General features: G+C 41.3%; 2 protein-coding genes across 2 annotated transcripts in view; both read right to left on the bottom strand.

Annotated features, from left to right (window-relative positions):
• Positions 1-821: 821 nt before the first annotated feature.
• On the bottom strand, positions 822-13,272 carry LOC133000144 (gamma-glutamyl hydrolase-like). Its single transcript, XM_061070018.1, has 9 exons — positions 13,239-13,272; positions 12,894-13,008; positions 11,603-11,653; positions 11,359-11,443; positions 10,368-10,506; positions 9,184-9,290; positions 8,646-8,736; positions 1,136-1,273; positions 822-943 (listed from the first exon to the last, which is right to left on the bottom strand). The coding sequence occupies exons 1-9, from the start codon at positions 13,270-13,272 to the stop codon at positions 822-824; spliced, it is 882 nt and encodes a 293-aa protein (XP_060926001.1).
• A 1,571-nt stretch (positions 13,273-14,843) lies between these two features.
• Positions 14,844-18,792, bottom strand: part of LOC133000143 (gamma-glutamyl hydrolase-like) — a 5,713-nt gene continuing 1,764 nt past the window's right edge. The window contains exons 3-9 of the mRNA XM_061070016.1: positions 18,697-18,747; positions 18,264-18,348; positions 17,399-17,537; positions 16,311-16,417; positions 15,698-15,788; positions 15,352-15,489; positions 14,844-14,965 (exon numbers count right to left, since the gene is read on the bottom strand). Of these exons, the coding sequence (XP_060925999.1) occupies positions 14,844-14,965; positions 15,352-15,489; positions 15,698-15,788; positions 16,311-16,417; positions 17,399-17,537; positions 18,264-18,348; positions 18,697-18,747 (733 nt within the window). The remainder of the gene's footprint in view (positions 14,966-15,351; positions 15,490-15,697; positions 15,789-16,310; positions 16,418-17,398; positions 17,538-18,263; positions 18,349-18,696; positions 18,748-18,792) is intronic.

Here is an 18,792-nt window from a genome sequence, read left to right as displayed (position 1 = left end):
GTCGTACATGACCGTGTTGACTGGGTGCTCATGAGAGGTGTGACCTTGAATGAACAACGATGCGTCTTGATGCATTCAAGAATTATTATTATTGTAATTCTTTAGACTGTCAGTCATGCAGGGAGGGACCGAGTAGGAACAGGTTTTACTTTTCAAGTAGCTGATGATTTAGCACCACCTGCTGCACGAACTCCTTAGTCACCACCATGAACTAACCCTATTACAATAAACGTTTATTTTACCAGTTAATTTTGCTGCTGTGCTTTGTCCCTAACTGGGTTATAGCCGAGTTTGAGTATTTCATGAATGTGTTTGTGTGTGTGAAACAATATTATTGACCTCAGGAGCAATATGAGTCAATGAAACTGGATGGTTTGACTTTTTAATGATGATGTCCTCCGGCAAAATAATTGATGAAAGGACAAATTTACGATTCGCCATTTTTAGATTGTTGTTTTTTTGTGTCTGTAACTTGTTTGTCTTCAGGTAACAGGCTTGTCAAAATCAATGGAGCTCAGTCTAATAAACACATTCATTCACAACCTGTCTTTTTGAGAAACTGTTGTTGTGGACGTGCAGTTTCCTTTGTGTTTGAGTTTTGTGTATTTGCGTTTTGGGATTTGTCTTCGTCTGCTCTTTGAGTTTTTTTATTACCTGATTTTCAAACTTCTTTCCTTCTTTGTCTCGGAATCCTTTTATTTCACTTTCTTCTTCTTTTATTTTTGACAGCATTCACATAATACTGATCAAATCAGCTTAAGATGCTTATTGTTGCTGTTACATTTGAGGTTTCAATGTCACTGACTCCATCAGGTTCCGCATCAATCAAAGTAATAGTTCTGAATGAAGATGGACTTCATGCCATTGAAGACGGGAGAGAAGTTGTAGATGAGCGCTCTCTCTTCCTCCTCCTGACTCGGGAAACGATGGTTGCTCTTCCTGGCTGGAAGGGAAGTGAGAGAGGAAGTGAACAAAAGAAAGAAAAGGCTGAACGTGGTGATGAGTTTTTATTTGACTTCAGCAGCTGCTGGTTTTCCAATTCGTCACATGACGACTGTGTTACAGCCGAATACATGTAGAGTGTGAATCTCTCTGAACAATTTGGTGTGGATCTGACAGAGATCCCACTTGTTACCTTCAGAGACGAAGAAGCTGCCAGAGTAGAAGGAGACTCTTATTGCAGCGGTGGAGTGAATCATCCCCGGTTTGTCGATCCACTCAAAGGGGGATTTCTCCGGATGCCACTGTAATCCATAAATTGGATACCGGTAGGCTGGAAACCACCAGAGACAATGTCAGCAGACCACAACTCATTTACAGTCAGTATAGAGAAAAGAGAAATGTGATCGCTGCCTTCGTCAGTTAATCTGTTCCATCATTTCTACATCACAATCACAATCAGTAGAGTAAGAGTGTTGAAATGATTATGTTTCTGTTGATCCTTGTCAGGATTTTCAAATGTTTAACTATAGTCTGGGCTGACAGAATTCTTAACAATAAAGCTAGAGGTAGTTTTAGTTAGATATTATGCTTTGTACAAATGATTTAATAATGACCTTTTCCTTCCTAGGGTTTAATCTACAAATTAAGAATGAATCTTTTACTTGTTCTAATACTTAACTTTTTGATATTAAAGCATATTTTCCTTAGCTGCATTCGACATAAGACAGAGATCAAGGAACTGTCCCTTCTGGGGCAAAGTCAGTATGACATTGTTTGGGTTCAGTTGTTGCTAATGTTTACACAGTCAGGACATGTTTTTTTTTTTTTTTACAACTTTATTTATCATTTTTCCATGTTGAAAACATTTACATCATTAGTTATGCATTTCTTACAAAAGTTGCGCACCCGCCCCCCGCCCCAACCAGATGGCATCCCAACAAATAAATCCACAAAAACACTCACGTATCACACTGACAGACAGAACACCAAAAGAAGAAAGCAAATATAGACAAATACAAAAAAGAGACAGGCCAAAGGAAAAAAAAAAACATAATAATAATAATAAATAAATAAATAAAAAAATAAAAAAAAAGACTCAAACCAATCTATGTTGATCATTATGTTTATCCAGGACCTTTAACATAAGAAAAAAGTCCCAACAGTCAGAACATAAGCATTGAGAAGACTAGGACGGCAATCAGAGAAGGAAAGAGGGAAAGACAAATACATATTAAATAAGAACAAGGATTCAGGCAAAAGGCAAGCTCTTGATATGTGTCATGAACTGTGACCAGGTTCTGTCGTATTTAACCTCCGACCCGTGTACTGTATATCTAATTTTTTCCAAAGCCAATCCCAACATCACCTCTCTAATCCAATGAACATAAGCAGGAGGATTCTTCCCCTTCCAATTCAGCAAAATCAGACGTCGGGCATGCAATGATGCAAATGCAATTGCATTTTTATGGAGACGGGACAGCTTTAGCTCATCCCTTACTACACCGAAGATAGCTATCAAAGGGTCAGGCTGCAGTGTTTTGCCAGATATTGCTGAGAGTGATTGGAAGACTGAGGACCAGAAGCCATACAAAGATGGACATGACCAAAACATGTGTCCCAAAGAAACAGGAGAATATTGACATCTAGGACAGTTTGGTGAAACATTAGGGTATAATTTAGACAGTCTATCGTTAGAATAATGCAACCTGTGGACAACCTTAAATTGAATCAAGCCATGTCTGATACAGAAAGAAGATGTGTGTATACGCTGTATGGTATTTTTCCAGGTGTCTTCTGGTATTACTTCACCAACCTCTCCCTCCCATGCTGCCTTAATTTTGTCCCACGAATGAGGGCAGCTATCCAGAATTAAAGCATATATTTTTGATATTGCTCCTTTATTGAGTGGATTAACATTGAGCACTGAATACAGTAAATCTTTAGAGGGTGGGGATGGGTACCCTGGGAAAAATTTAGAGGCAAAACTTCGAGCCTGAAGATATCTGAAGTAATGAGACTTTGGTAGATTATGATCTTCACATAAAAATTTAAATGATGCAAAGCCATCATCGGTAAAGAGATCCTGAAAGTAGACCAAGCCCCTTCTGTGCCAAACTGCAAATGCCTGATCTATTTGAGATGGTGCAAAAAGATAATTAAACATTATTGGAGAGAAGCTACATATATTTGTCAAATTAAAATGTTTTCTGAACTGACGCCAGATCTTAATCGAATTTTGGACCACCAAATTTGAGTTCAGTCCAGGTGCTTTGATATTTACTGTGAGAGGGGCAGCTAGGACCGAAATCGGAGAAACTGGGAGTGTAGCTCCCAGTTCCATATCAGTCCAGACCGGACCCTCCTTATCTGCGAACATGGTGATCCAATATGTCAGCTTGACAATATTAGCTGCCCAATAGTAAAATAAAAAATTAGGTAAACCACCATCAGATTTCACTCTCTCCAGTCTTGCCTTCTTTATACGTGCAGGTTTTTTATTCCATATAAACACAGAAATAAAGCGATCCAGCCGAGCAAAATAGGATTTTGGGAGAAAAATGGGAATCATTTGGAATAAATAAAGAAACCTGGGCATTACAGTCATCTTCACTACATTTATCCGCCCTGCCAATGAGAGTGGGAGATTTGACCACCTATCCAAATCAGTTTTGGTACGGTCCAAAATCGACCTAAAGTTATACTGAAAAATAGCTTAAATTGAACCTGCTATTTCTATTCCCAGATAAGTAAATTTGTCATTTTCAATTTTAAAAGGCAAATTTTCATAAGTGATCTGTTTTGCCAGATTATTCAGTGGAAATAATAAAGATTTTGACAAATTAACTTTATACCCCGATATGCTACTGAATTTTTGCAACCAGTGGAGAAGGTAGGGCATGCTCTCAGTTGGGTCTGATATTTGCAAAAGCAGATCATCAGCATAAAGCAAAGTTTTATGGTTTGTTTCACCCCTGGATATACCTTTTATCCTGTCATCTGATCTAATAGCAATCGCCAGTGGTTCTATCGCAATGTCAAACAGAAAAGGCGACAGACAGCAACCCTGTCTTGTACCTCTGTGGAGCGGAAAATATTCCGAAATCAGGCCATTTGTCCTGACTGCCGCCATGGGTGTTGAATATAGGACTTTGATCCACTTACAAAAAGTTGGCCCCATTCCAAATTTTTCTAAAGCTGCGAAAAAGATAGGTCCATTCAATTCTATCAAACGCCTTTTCAGCGTCAAGGCTTAGAATAACTTCAGGTTGTACTGTTGAATGGGGGGAAAATAACACATTAAATAATCTTCTCACATTAAAAAATGATTGCCGCCCAGGAATGAAGCCTGTTTGGTCCTCATTAATAATGGTAGGAATAACAGGGTCTAATCGTTTTGCAAGAGTTTTAGTTAAAATTTTATAATCACAGCACAAAAGACTTATTGGCCTATATGAGCTACACTGTACAGGATCCTTATCTTTTTTTAGTAAAACTGAAATTGTGGCCTGGGTAAGCGTTTGCGGCAATCTTCCATTGGCCAAAGATTCATCATAGACTGATTTCAGAATAGGTGCGAGTTTTGAAGAAAATTCCTTGTAAAACTCTGTGGGGAATCCGTCCGGACCTGGCGCCCTTCCTGTTCGAGACAATCTGATGGCACTCGTTATTTCCTCAAGCGACAATGGCTGCTCTAGAGATGACTGAGCATCTGGAGAAAGCCTTAGGGTATCAAGAGAATCAAGAAACGAGTAAATCTCAAATGAGCTACCATCTACCTCTGACTGATATAGAGTAGAATAATATTGCTTAAACTGGTCATTAATGACTCTGGGACTGCGAGATATCGAGTCAGCGCCTGTATTAATTCCTGGGATAATTTGTGCAGTTGACTGCTGTTTAAGTTGAAGTGCAAGGAGTCTCCCTGCTTTATCTCCATGTTCATAATACACCTGTCTGGATTTAAAAATATTTTTCTCGGCTTTCCATGTCATAAGCTTATTGAATTCAGTTTGCAACAGTAATTTCTCCTTAAAAAGATCTGGTGTAGGCGAAAGAGCATAACGCCTATCAATATCTGCAATTTTGTCAGCAAGCTCTTCAAGTTGTTTGGAACGCTCCTTATTCCTATGTGCCACATAAGAGATAACTTGGCCCCTAATGTAGGCTTTCATAGACTCCCATAAAATTCCCCTTGAAACATCCTGAGTATCATTAATTTCCAAAAAGAAGTCAATCTGATTGTTGAGAAATGTTCTAAAATGTGTACATAAAAGTAGCTGGGGGTCAAGCCGCCAAGTTCGTTGAGGCGCTACATTGGCTGGAAAAACTAGATCCATCTGTACTGGGCTGTGGTCTGATAGCACTATACTGTGATATTTACTGCTGGAAATTAAGGGGAGTAGCTGGTTATCGACAATGAAATAATCAATCCTGGAATAACTATGATGAACGGAGGAAAAGAAGGAGAATTGCTTCGTAGTTGGATTTTTTGTCCGCCAGGGGTCTGATAAGCCATAAGAGTGGAGGAGGGAATTAATAACCACTGCGGCTGATGAGAGAGTATTATTTGCCCTTACACTTGACCTGTCTAGCTGGGTATGAAGGACGCAGTTGAAGTCTCCACCTAAAATTAACTTGTAGGAATTAAGGTCCGGAAGAGTTGAAAAAAAATTAAGAAAGAATTATGCATTGTCCCAGTTTGGTCCATAAATTTTAGCCAATATTACTGGTGTATTAAATAGCTTGCCCACAACAATAATATATCTGCCATTAGCATCTGATATTACTTCAAAGTGTTCAAATGGGATCCCCTTCCTAATTAGGATTGCTGTTCCCCTGGCTTTGTAATTAAAACGTGAATGATATATTTGTCCAATCCATTTACAACTTGGTCTTTTTTGGGAATTAATATTTAAATGTGTCTCCTGTAGCAATATTACATCAGGTTTTAGTGATTTCAGATGACTAAATATTTTGCTCCGTTTAACCATGTTATTCAGGCCTTTGACGTTCCAGCTAATGAACGAAATTGCTCCTTGTTGATTATTTGCATTATTCAGAATCATAGAGCAACAGTCTGTAGTGAACCGGTCCTGCATGTTGGCTATATCTGAGTACTTTAGTGCATGTTTGAGTCAAACCATAAACCACAAATGAAACCAAAAGAAAACGGACAAAAACAAACAAATAGACATATATAAACCCCTTACCATCCTGGACTCCCGGGCTGGTCTTCCTTAAACCTGAGACTGCCCTGAAAACTCTCCTCTCTCTTCTAAGCATATAACACGTCTACACTAACTTAAACTCTTGCATGAACTCTGCAAAGGCAGAACAAAATGTAAAAGGGCTTTCCTCTCGATACTATTCTTGCTGCGTGTGTGCTGGCACCATTTGTTCACAGGCTGATAAGGTTCTTAACACTTACAGTTGGAAGATTACCCCACCAGAAAAAAAAAAAGAGTCAAATCAACTAGAATTAGTACTACTTGTGGTGGGTGAATTAAACAAATTTTTTACATTTTCATTTATATTCCTCAGATGACTGAAAAATGTCACTTAAACTTGTCCATAGTCCAAACATAAAATGCATCCAACTGCAGTGTGGTGACGACCATCAGTCAACAAAAAAAAAAAAAAAAAAAAAAACTCAGCATTTGCAGACTAGTGCAATGTTAACACGCAGCATATGATACCTGTTATGGCCCCGTGAATTAACTGTCACTCTCCCTCCATCTCCCGTGGGTGCAGATTGGTCTCGATGTAGTGCTTTGCCTTTATCGGGTCATCGAAAGATCCCCGCTCGCCAGCTGGACTCGTGATCTTCAGTGTGGCTGGAAAAAGGAGACCGTATTTCACGCCCGCACACCGGCGAAGCAATCCCCTCACCTCGGTGAAAGCCGCCCTCTTTTTTCTGACGGCGGCTGAGTAATCTGGGTAGATGTAGAAACGCTTGCCTTTGTGGGTGATGGGACCTGCACCCATGGCCTTTCGAAGAACATCCACTTTCTCCTGAAAGTAGTGGAACTTGATGATTATTGGCCTCGGGGCATCCCCATCCTTTGGTCGCGGCTGCAGGCCCCGGTGCGCACGGTCAAGCGTCGGGCGTGTAGTCGAGGGCCAGCGCTTCCTTCAGCAATTCGGCAACGGCACTCTCCGGTCGGATGTTTCCGAGTCCCTCTTCCACTCCAATCAGCCTGCAGTTATCTCGCCGCTGCCGGGACTCCAAATCATCGGTCTTATCTGTCAGCCGGGCGACTTGTGTAGACAGCGTATTAACTTTAGCTTCAAGTGCTATAACTCGGTTAGCCTGACCATTAGCTTCCTCCTCGAGATCACCAATGCGAGTTGAGAATGTGGCGTTTTCTTTCCGAATTTCTTCCGTCACCCTCGTAAACTCTGCGCGCACCTTCAGGATCTCTTTCTTTAAGTCACTTGCCAAGCTGTCTATTTCTTTGTGCAGTTTATCTACAGCCGCCGTCACAGACGATTCGATCTGGGTTAGCACACCCCGCTCCGACTGCTTAATGGCAGCCATGTTTGCCTCGAGACCCGGCCCTGAACTTGCTTCCGCGATCGGATCAACATCAGGCGAGTCCGTGGCGTCCGGCCCTGACTTCGGCTTTTGATATTTAGGCATTCTGAGCAGCTTAGAAATAAATAAAAAACGACTAATTCGAGGGACCTGGCACTTTAGAGACACTTTCGCACCGGAAAGGACGAGAAGGAGAGGAGGAATATTAAGTAAATGTTCAATCTAAGCAGAGCTCACCAAGACACGTCTTCACATGTCGCTGCTCCGCCGTCCCTCTTGTCAGGACATGTTTTGATGAAGCAGAAACAGAATAATATTTTCTCCAATTACAATGGCACTCACTCTTTGCAATAAAGGCTGGAGGGGAGGTAGGAGCAGTTTGAGTCAGGTATAATACCTTATACAAATCATTATTTTAAACCTTTCTCTTATCATATTTAATACTTGGAATTAGCTAGAAATGTGTGTGCGTCACAAAACGATGGTCAATCTCACAGCTGTCTTCATAAGAGAGAGACGAGAGAGTTTGTTATGGCTCATTTGATGCAGCCAAGATGGCAGGAGCAGGACATTTTCTACTCAAGGCTAGGTTAGGAAACAACATCAGACTGTCTGGGTAGGGAGAGTTGCCTAGCAACTATCAGAGTAGTAGGAACGTCACTGAGAGCCGCTCCCAGTCACTTCCTGGATTCGGTGACAAGAGGCGTGGGACTGCGGCTGGACCAATAAGGGAGATCCAAAGTGATTTGCGGTGACACCCCTCCAATATTTTATAACCAATCACATCAAATCTACTGTTATAATTATATCAAACCCCTGCTGTTCGGGGCCATTATTAACTTCCTACTGCTAACTGAATTAGCATAGGCTGTTATAATTGTCCATAGCTATGAATAACTCTTCATTGTATTTTTAATAAAACACTTGATTGAACCAAACCTTGGATCGACATCTCTCATATTTAGGAATAAACGAACACGCCTGACATCCTCTGAAAACAAAGAGTTATTTCTTATCAGATGATCGTCTCTCGTTCTTCTAGGACTCGTTGTGGAGTTGGTTTCGTTCGAGCTGTTTTCCGACATGACACTGATTCATCTGCTCTGACCTTCGTGCTCCCTTTACAGCAAACTACACTCAGATTTCCGTGTCCAGGAAGGAAAGGTACCTTCGATAGTGGAGATGAATTCTTGCTTCCCATCGTGGTTCGTCGACAGGACCTTGTAAAACTCCTGTAGCCTGGGATTCCTGTTGAAGCTCTGAAATCCAAAGAGTTAACATCAAAAATCAATCAAAAACCTTGGACTTCAGAACTAGTAGATTATCACTCGGGCTACTACTTGAATTACAGATGAGAAATGTTGAGAAATCCCCAAAATATAAATTCACTGAATAATTTTAATTAATCTGCTGCTGAATCATCTGCACAGTGGCGTGGTGGTCAAGTTGTAAGGCATTGGTCTCGTAAAGCAAAGACCATGGGTTCAATCCCCATCCACGTCTTTATAATGTGTTGTGTAATCTGGATAACTTCTACACATGTCTAAAGGTAAAGAAAACATATGTTGCACTCTGTCTTTTTTTGTTTACAAGAGCTGATACCACTTCATGGGCTGGAGAAGGTGAGATTTACACTGTCAGGTTGTTCTAAGTAAAAGGATGAAGAGACAAACGTGGAAAACCAGTAAATGACCAGTAGGAAATACCTCTGTGGTCAGACTCCACTTGTGGAAGTGGGGGCAGATGTTTTCCTCTGTCAGAGACCTCAGCACATCTTTGGGGAAACTCTGAAACAGACGACTGGAATGGCCCACTGTTGGACGGACACAGATTTGTGGTGAGGCAGGAGGATCTGTTAAATCCTGGACTCTAACATCATTGGACAATTTTATAATGATAATAGATGGGTGTGTCTCATTTGCATTGGCTCCGCCCACATCATACAACACACCATGAATGAGGAGGCTGGGGATAGAACACAATAAGATATTGAATCCAGGGTTTTTTCAGGATAATTTGCTCTTACAGATAATTTTCCAGCAGGATTCCTATGAAAGGAATTCCACACTATCTGTCTCAAGTAAAACCTTCAAGGAAAGTAAGTGGTGGAAAGTCTTCTAGTAGAAGAACCTTAAACTCTATCAATAGAAATTATGTGACTGAACAATGTTATCAGTTTATGTTGTGTGAGAAGTTGAGACTTCTAAGTATGTTTTAATTACTATTGAGCTTTTCCTGGGTTCAGTCTTTCAAACCCGTTTGTTGCTGGACCTTAGTATCAATATAGATTTGTACACACTGTATGTAAATGTGCACAGAAATTATAAACACATGGGTATAGTGGCAAAGTGGAAAGTTGTTGCTCCTGTGAACCAAACATTATGGGTTCAATCCCCATCATCCCTTTAAATTAGATGAATTTACAGGATAACTGTTCATATCATTCAACATTTTAAACATTTTAGACGTATGTCATCCCAGAGGAAGTAGATTTTGTAAGAGATGTGAAGAAAAGAAGAACTTCCCATAAAAAGAATTCCGCATCTTCCCACAGCCTTTAAAGGAGAAATATTATGCCCATTTTACCGCAGTTGATATGGTTCATTGGGGTCTTAATGAAATGTCTGAAACATATTTTGGTCAAAATACCACAAGGAACATTTAAAACAGCACCCTTTTTACCCTGTCTAAAGCATCCCTCCTGAACTTGTGTTCAGCTCAAATTAGAACTGTCCATATCATCCCTCATAGTATAACTTGAGTCAAGGAAGTCAATGCCTTGACTTCCTTGACTTCACGAAGGACGTGTGACGTCCCTCGTGTTGGAAAAGAAAAGAAACCCTTCATGATGTGAGGTCGCTCAAAGAGAGCAGAGGACGTGGAACATTACTTGGTGTGAGTTTGAGCGGCAGAGCCACAGCCGTGGTGTCAGTGAGCGTGAGCAGGTTTTCCTTCGCTATTAAGACAGTCAGCTGCTGGAAGCCCAGACAACTTCCCAAGATGGGGAAGTAGTCCGAGGCATCATTGGCCTACAGGAGGTGAAGGAGGAGAGAGGGAGGTTAAGATGAGGGAGGTGGGGTGACATTTAAAACCATTTCATTCACGTGACAGAGACGTGGTCGTTAATGAGGAGGGACATCCTCAGAAACCCGAACAAAGTTCTTGAAAGACTTGAATTACTATGATGTCCTCTGAAACGCTGAGGGAATGAGAACTTGGATTTTGTAGCAGAGAATGCGTTCAAAGGGAAATTACTTTACTTCGTGGATTATCAGGTTACAATATAGTCAAACAAATGTGACAGAATACATGGGAAAAGAATGAGAGCTCTAAGTTTGCAATTCAAGAAACAGAGGAAAAGCTAAATGTAATGTTGGCACATGGTTTTTGTGAAACCAAAGTTCGGCCTACATGGGTAGTCAAAAGCCTGATGCCGCATGTCCTTTCTAGCGGAGAACTTCACACAGAGGCGTGAAAAGCCACCGGAGACACAAGGGTCAACTGCTATTGGCCACTCTGGTCCCCAGGACCTCTGAGGTCACCGGGCCAATATAAGGCCAGTTCTCCCCCTCTTCTCTCTCTTACTACAATCCCTCCGAGGAGAGAAGGCTGTCCAGCCTCTCTTCCTGCATCGCTGAGGGGAGAAGCCTGGTTTCTCCAGCTCACATCTTCCTCACCCCAGCATCCACCTGTAGGCTCCAACAGGGGAGGGGGGGTTACAAGTATTTGCTCGTCACTCCCATCATTCCTGTGTAATCATTTGGGGGAAGGATTTAAGTTGGAGCCTAATTGGGTTGAGGCTCTGATTGGAATCCTCACCCCAATGGAAGGAAGTCACTTCATCTGGATTCAAATCAGTTAAACGGGTTTGATTGGTTTACCCTCAGAGCAGAGTTGAAAAAAAAACTGGAAGCTCGACTGTAGTGCGACGCCAGCAGATTTGAAGCTCCTCCCGGCAGCACCAACCTGCAGGGAGACCAGGTTCCACATTTATCCTAAACACATCCTCAGCAGATGATGTCACTCAGAGACACTTCACATGTGTCTAAACACAATTTATGTAGATTTCACATGAGACATAACAACGAGGAGCATCTACAGACGGCAGAACGGTGGTTAACTCACCCGTTTATTGAGTTGAATATCTTGGTATATTCTTCTTCTGATAGATTTAATCTGATGGAGAGCAAAAGTAGAAAAACAAATTAATGCCAAAAACCAATTAACCATCAAAGACAATTCAAATCATAACGAATCAATGTGGATTTGAAGCAGCAGCTGTAAGAAGGTTTGTAATCTCAACATGTAGAAGAAACTCAGGACATGCAGGTTGTCTATCAGGTATCAACACTGTTTTATTGTTGTGATATAATCTCAACAATATTACAACTGTATTTATAGCATATATATTTACTAGGGCTGTCAATAGATAGATCTCACATTTTGAAATTCATTAATCTAGATTAATTGCGATTATAAGTTTGTTTTTCTTCTCAAAACTAAATCTTATAAATTAACGAGTAATCACTTCAGACAGCCTGTATTTTACACAATGTTGTGTTTTCAAAGAGGCTCAGGCCTATAACACCTACCTATAAAGTGCCAGCCAGGTCGTTAAATATCATGTATAATAAATTGTGTAAAAAAAAAAGTTTAAATCCCAGCTGAAAATATTCTCAATGTCTTTGGAAACAATAACACTGCTTCTTTCTTCAGTGAAACATCCAGATTAGTTAAAGGTAAAAAAAAAGGTGTATTTGAGATTACAAATACGTATTCCCCACATAGGCTTGAGTGAAGAGTATGTAGTTTACCCTCCACACCCGACATTGAATGGAGCAAACTGCAAAGAAGTTCTTGAAGATGGATGACATTAAATTAATAGTTAAAGTGGTGAAGCAAAGTGAGCTGTATGATCTTCAGCACATATGAGACAAAAATACAAACGTTGGGACGCTGTTGCAGTTAATGTTGGAGCAACAAGTAAGTATATGCTTGAAAAAAATAATTAAATGCGGTTTTTACTGCAGGCTGATAACAGCAAAAGTAAGCCTCCGCCTCCTCCTCGGCCTTTTCCTCTTCCTCTACCTCCACCTCGGCCTCTACCTCTGGCACGGCCTCTGCCTCTTCCTCTTCCTCTCACTCCTTCTCCTCCTCCGTGGATTCCCCCTCTCACCCTCACTCTTCTTCCTCTTCTGACTCCTTCCATTTTAGTTGAAGTCAGGTGAACTCACCAGGTGCATTTATATAGTGCCTAAACCTGATTGGTGTGTCTACTGTTAAAGCAAATTATTTGTTTAAAAGAGGAGGAAACAGAAAAATAATTCAGTTGAAATCTGAACCTCAGGAACAAGCCAGAAAACTGAACTCTCCGGCAAAGAGTGAAGTCATCAATCTGATTTCTGAGTTGTCCTACCTGACAGGTACGACTCTGGCCCCGGCTGCCTCCAGGTATTTCACATAGCAAGCAGGGATGTAGGAAAATCTGTCTGTAGGCTGATTGTCTTTACGGGATTCTTGTGCCAACACCCCTACAGAGATCAGGAGACAGTTAACACACATACACAACTTTCAAAGAGATATACACATAGAGACGTTGATGCAGAAGGAAGAGAGAGAGAGGAAGAGAGACTGAAGCAACAGCTTTTTCTAGGATTTTGGAAATGAAGGGCAGGTTTGATAAGGGTTCACAATTACCTCTGGATCAAGAGTGAGGTTTCATTACAGCTGCCACACAGACACACATGAAGCCGAGTCTTACCGATGATTGGTCGGCTGTTGAGCGGCTGGTTCATTGCGCCGCACCAGAGGGAAACCCGCCGAGCCGCGAGCAAAGATTCAGCACAAGCAAGAAGACCCACCGCAGCTGGAACAGGATCTGGGAGGTGGGAGGTGCTGCCTGTCGTACATGACTGTGTTGACTGGGTGCTCACGAGAGGTGTGACCTTGAATGAACAACGATGCGTCTTGATGCATTCAAGAATTATTATTGTAATTCTTTAGTCAGTCATGCCTGGAGGGACCGAGTAGGAACAGGTTTTACTTTCCAAGTAGCTGATGATTTAGCAACACCTGCTGCACGAACTCCTTAGTCACCACCATGAACTAACCCTATTACAATAAACGTTTATTTTACCAGTTAATTTTGCTGCTGTGCTTTGTCCCTAACTGGGTTATAGCCAAGTTTGAGTATTTTATGAATGTGTTTGTGTGTGTGAAACAATATTACTGACCTCAGGAGCAATACGAGTACAGAAATTGATCCCAGCCAAGGAAACTGGAATGTTTTGACTTTTTAATGATGATGTCCTCTGGTAAAATAACGCGTTCTTTTGAACTTGTTCATGCACAACACTGTCTACCACTGCAGTGAGAATTGCCCTGCGCCTTTTTTTTTACTTAACTTTTTTTTACAGCAAACTACACTCAAGTTACCTTCCATAGTTGAGATGAATTCTGGTTTCCCATCGTGGTTCGTCGCTAGGACCTTGTAAAGCTTCTTCAGCGTGGGATTCGCACTGAAGTTCTGAAATCCACACATTAAACGTCAATAGAGTCTAAGAAGTACTATTCTCCTTTTGTGTGAATAAATACATGAACGTGGAACTTTCTACTGATGTATCAGGATTTAACAGGGAAACATTTTGAATCCCTTTTGTTTTTAGCAGGAACATACAATGGCCTGAGGGTGGTAGTGTGGTGCAATGATTAGAGCTCACAGCTTAAGGACGATGTGTTTGAGCCTGATAGCTGTTCAGTGGTGACCAACATACTGTTGATTCATTAGTTTGATTCCATAACACTTGACTAACGGTGGCCAAGTGGAAAGGTGTTGGTCTCTTAAACCAAAGATGGGTCATGAGTTCAATTCCCATCCATGCCTTTAAGTGGGTGTTGATGTGGTTTCCTTGAAAGCACTCAGATCCACACACCACATTCCAAACTTGTCTGAGCCAAATGTCTACATTCCTGTAACAATGTGAACTCAGGTGTATCTTGGACAACTGCATGTTTCTTGGTGATTGGTTTGTGATCATGATATCATCACCGGTCACCACATAATAAATGGTACTTGAATTAAATTGCTCAAATCTTTCTTTTGCACAAGACTCATTCAGTCTCTCCCGACTCCCTCTCCTGAATCGTTTTACTTTTTTAACCACAGTATCTTATGGATGTAAAAAGAAAAAAATCACCGGCACAGTTGGATTTTGTACTTTAATCATAATTAAATGATATTTCTTCTATTTTGTATTTATCACTGCATTCACATATTACAGAATTGTCGCTGTTCCATTGGAGGTTTTACGGTCAGTGACTTCATCAGGTTGAAGATGTTCCTCCAGTGACGGGCTCCTCACGTCCATCAATCAAAGTAATAGCTCTGAACAAAGACGGAGTCCATGCCTTTGAATACGGGACAGAAGTTGTAGATGAGCGCTTTCTCTTCCTCCTCCGGACTCGGGAAACTGTGGTTGTTCTTCATGGCTGAAAGGGAAGTGAGAGAGGAGGTGAACAAAAGACAGAACATCTGCAGGGTTGTTTAGATCCAGTCTTAATTGAATTTTACAAGAAAAATGGTTCTGTAAATAATAATCAGTTTCACATGGGCGGAGCTATATTCTTATCGGATGTGTTAAAGAAGAAATTATTGGAGTGATGCTAGTTTGCATACCAATCCTAATCAATAAAACCACACTGCAGACGCCAAGGTGGAGTCACTCTGAGTCATGATATGGTGGCATGGTGGGAAAAGGGTGAGGTCATGGGTGGAATCAAATCATCATAATCAAGGATTATATAACATTCTTCATCAAATGCCACAGAAATCTGGATATGTTGTGAAACAAGCTGACAGAGATCCCACTTGTTACCTTCAGAGACGAAGAAGCTGGCAGAGTAGAAGGCGACTCTTGTTGCAGCGGTGGAGTGCATCATCCCCGGTTTGTCGACCCACTCAAAGGAGTTTTTCTCCGGATGCCACAGAACTCCATAAATTGGATACCGGTAGGCTGGAAGCCACCAGAGACAATGTCAGCACACCTCACTCATGCACGGAGACATTACAGTCAGTATTCAACCAAGAGTTATTTCTTATCAGATGATCGTCTCTCGATCTTCCTGGACTCGTCATCCGAGCTGTTTTCCGACATGAAACTGATTAATTTGCTCGGACCTTCGTTCTCACGGTCACTTTACAGCAAACTACACTCAAGGTACCTTCCATAGTTGAGATGAATTCTTGTTTCCCATCGTGGTTCGTCGACAGGACCTTGTAAAACTTCTTCAGCGTGGGATTCGCGCTGAAGTTCTGAAATCCAAACATTTACCATCAATAGAGTTTTTGTCGCGCTTTGTGTGAATAAATACATGAACGTGGAACTTTCTACTGATGTATCAGGATTGAATTTAATTTAAACATTTTGAGTCCCTTTTCGTTTTTAGCAGGAACATACAATGGCCTGAGGGTGGTATTGTGGTGCAATGATTAGAGCTCACAGCTAAAAGAAGATGTGAATAACTGATAACTGATCAGTGGTCAATTCATTTTCAAGATCTTTGATTGATTCCATAACAAGTCACAAGTAGTGGTGTGGTGGCCAAGTGGAAAGGTGTTGGTCTCGTAAACTAATGATCATGGGTCCAATCCCCACCCATGCCTCTGTCAAGTGTTGGGTGTAATCTGCCTTGAGGAAGACCATCCACAGAATTTTCTTTTCACAAAGCTTTGGTTACTTTAACCTTCATTTTGGTTACAAGAGAAATACTTTGCCCGATACCACAACTACAAGAGCCAGCGAAGGAAAACCAGTAAATGACCAGTAGGACAAACCTTGGTGGACAGACTCCACTTGTGGAAGTTGGCCGTGATGTTTTCCTCGGTCAGAGACCTCAGCACATCTTTGGGGAAACTCCGAAACAGACGGCTGGAACGAGCTCCTACAGGACGGACACAGATTTGTGGTGAGGCACGAGGATCTGTTAAATCCTGGAGTCTAACATCATTGGACGTTATGACTGGAGTCAGCGAGTGACGGCCAAGGTGAAGGTGTGTCTCATTTACGTTGGCTCCGCCCACATCACACAACACCAAACACCATGAATGAGGAGGCTGGGGATAGAACAGAATAAGATTTTGAATCCAGGACTTCATCAGGATAATTTGCTCTTACAGATAATTTTCCAGCAGGATTCCTATAAAAGGAATCCCTCACTAACTGTCTCAAGTAAAACCTCAAGATCTGCTTCAAGGATACTATGTGGTAGAAACATTTTTAGACAAATTCTTGCTGAATCTTCGTATCAATGTCTTCGTAACGATTTTTAGACAGAGAGACTGTAAACATGCTTTGGCATATTGGCTAACTGGATATATTGTGGATATATATTGTAATTATGCCTGATGGTTAACATAGATTAGTAACAGTATTATACAGTCTAAATTCACTTATGGGTTCAATCCCCATTCATCGCTTTAAATTAACTAAACTGAAGGAAATTTTAAAAAGGAAGTAAAGATCAGATCAGTCTCATTTGTATTGGCTCCGCCCACATCATACATCACTAAACACCATGAGTGAAGAGGCTGTGGATTAAACACAGATACAATTTGAATCCTTCAGGTTTTTAGGATAATTTGCTCTTTCTGATAATTTTCAAGCAGGATTCCTATAAAAGGAATCCCACATCAAATGTCTAAAACAAAAACCTTCAGTGAAGCATTGTGCCAGGTCGTTCTGCAATAATGTTCAAGATGCCACGAAAAATACATCAAATCGTTAATGTGGTGAAGTGTTAGTCTCGCAAAAGCAAAGATGTCTGTAAAAACGTGTTTCCATCGAATAAGGACGTGTGAAGTTCCTCATGTCGGAACAGAAGAAGCCCTTCATCTCAAAGAGAGCAGAGGACAGTGAACTTTACTTCGTGTGAAGTTGAGCGGCAGAGCCACAGCATGGGTGTCAGTGAGCGTGAGCAGGTGTTTCTCCGCTGTTAACACAGTCAGCTGCTCGAAGCCCAGACAAGTTCCCCAGACCGGGAAGTAGTCCGAAGCATCGTTAGCCTGCAGGAGGAGAGAGGGAGGAGAAGATTTGAAAACATTTAATTACCTAGAATATGTTTTCATCGTCTGGCTTCTTTGTCTTCAACTGTTCTATTCATGTGACAGAGTCTTTAATGAGGAGCGACAACCTCAGAGCCACGAACGAAGCTCTTGAAATAATGTGATCTGAAATGCTGATTACAGCCTTTTCTGTATCAAGGTGGCCCCCCTGCCCCCCACTGCCCCCCTGAGTAGCACCACTGCAGAGATGCAGACATTGTGCTGTAAACTCTAGTTTTTCTAGTTTTAAAGTACCGAAGGAAGTGGATTCTTTAGACTTCTGCTCATCGAGAAAGAATATAAATGACCTTACGACGTGGATTATAAGATTACATGTCAGTTATAAGCAAGTCAGTCAATAAATGTGGCAGAATACATGGGATAAGACTGAGAGGTCTAGGTTTGCTGTTCAAGGAACAGTGGCAAACAAAAAAAAGGATTGAGTGAGGATAACTAGGCTCTGATCTTTGCACAATCTACTAAACCTACTAAACCTGCCAGATTGAACCCAAATGAAGAAACTGACAATCTGCACAGTGTTGGACGATATAAACACATACCAACACCGATCAGAAGGAGAACTGACGACCAACAGGAAAATACATGAGGAGAAAATAAAAACACTCATAATCTTATCGGTATCAGATGTAACCTTATCATTAACACAGTTAAACAAGTTTAATTTACCCTCAGAGCCAAGTTGTATAAAATCCCGGCGGCACGACTGTACTGCGACGTCAGCAGATTGGAACTTCCTCCCGGCAGCAGCAACCTGCGGGGAGACCATGCATGTACTACGCGTGTTACCGAAGGATACCACTAGAGGGAACTGGAGAAATCAGACCCTATAGAACTTCCAGATTTGCATGATGTAACAATAAACATGGCGACTATCGAGGAGGTTACTATATTGTTCATTCTGAGCGGCTCCAAGTAGACGTAGGGTAAACGAAGCAGCCATCATGCACAGCTATATGTAGTGAACAGCAATTATATCTCCGGCTTAAGAGATTTATCCTGAGCAAATACGTCTAAACACAATTCTGAAGATGTCACATTATGCATAACAATGAGGAGCATCTACAGACATACAGAGAGCAGAGCAGTGTTTTTAACTCACCCGTTTATTGAGTTGAATATCTTGGTGTATTCTTCTTCTGTGAGATTTACTCTGATTGGGAAACAATATGTGGGAAAACAAATTAATGCCAAAAAC

Source organism: Limanda limanda, chromosome 4 (assembly GCF_963576545.1).
Source record: "Limanda limanda chromosome 4, fLimLim1.1, whole genome shotgun sequence".
Classification (NCBI taxonomy): domain Eukaryota; kingdom Metazoa; phylum Chordata; class Actinopteri; order Pleuronectiformes; family Pleuronectidae; genus Limanda; species Limanda limanda.
Note: the sequence above shows the minus strand (reverse complement) of the source record. Positions and strands in the feature narration are given on the sequence as shown.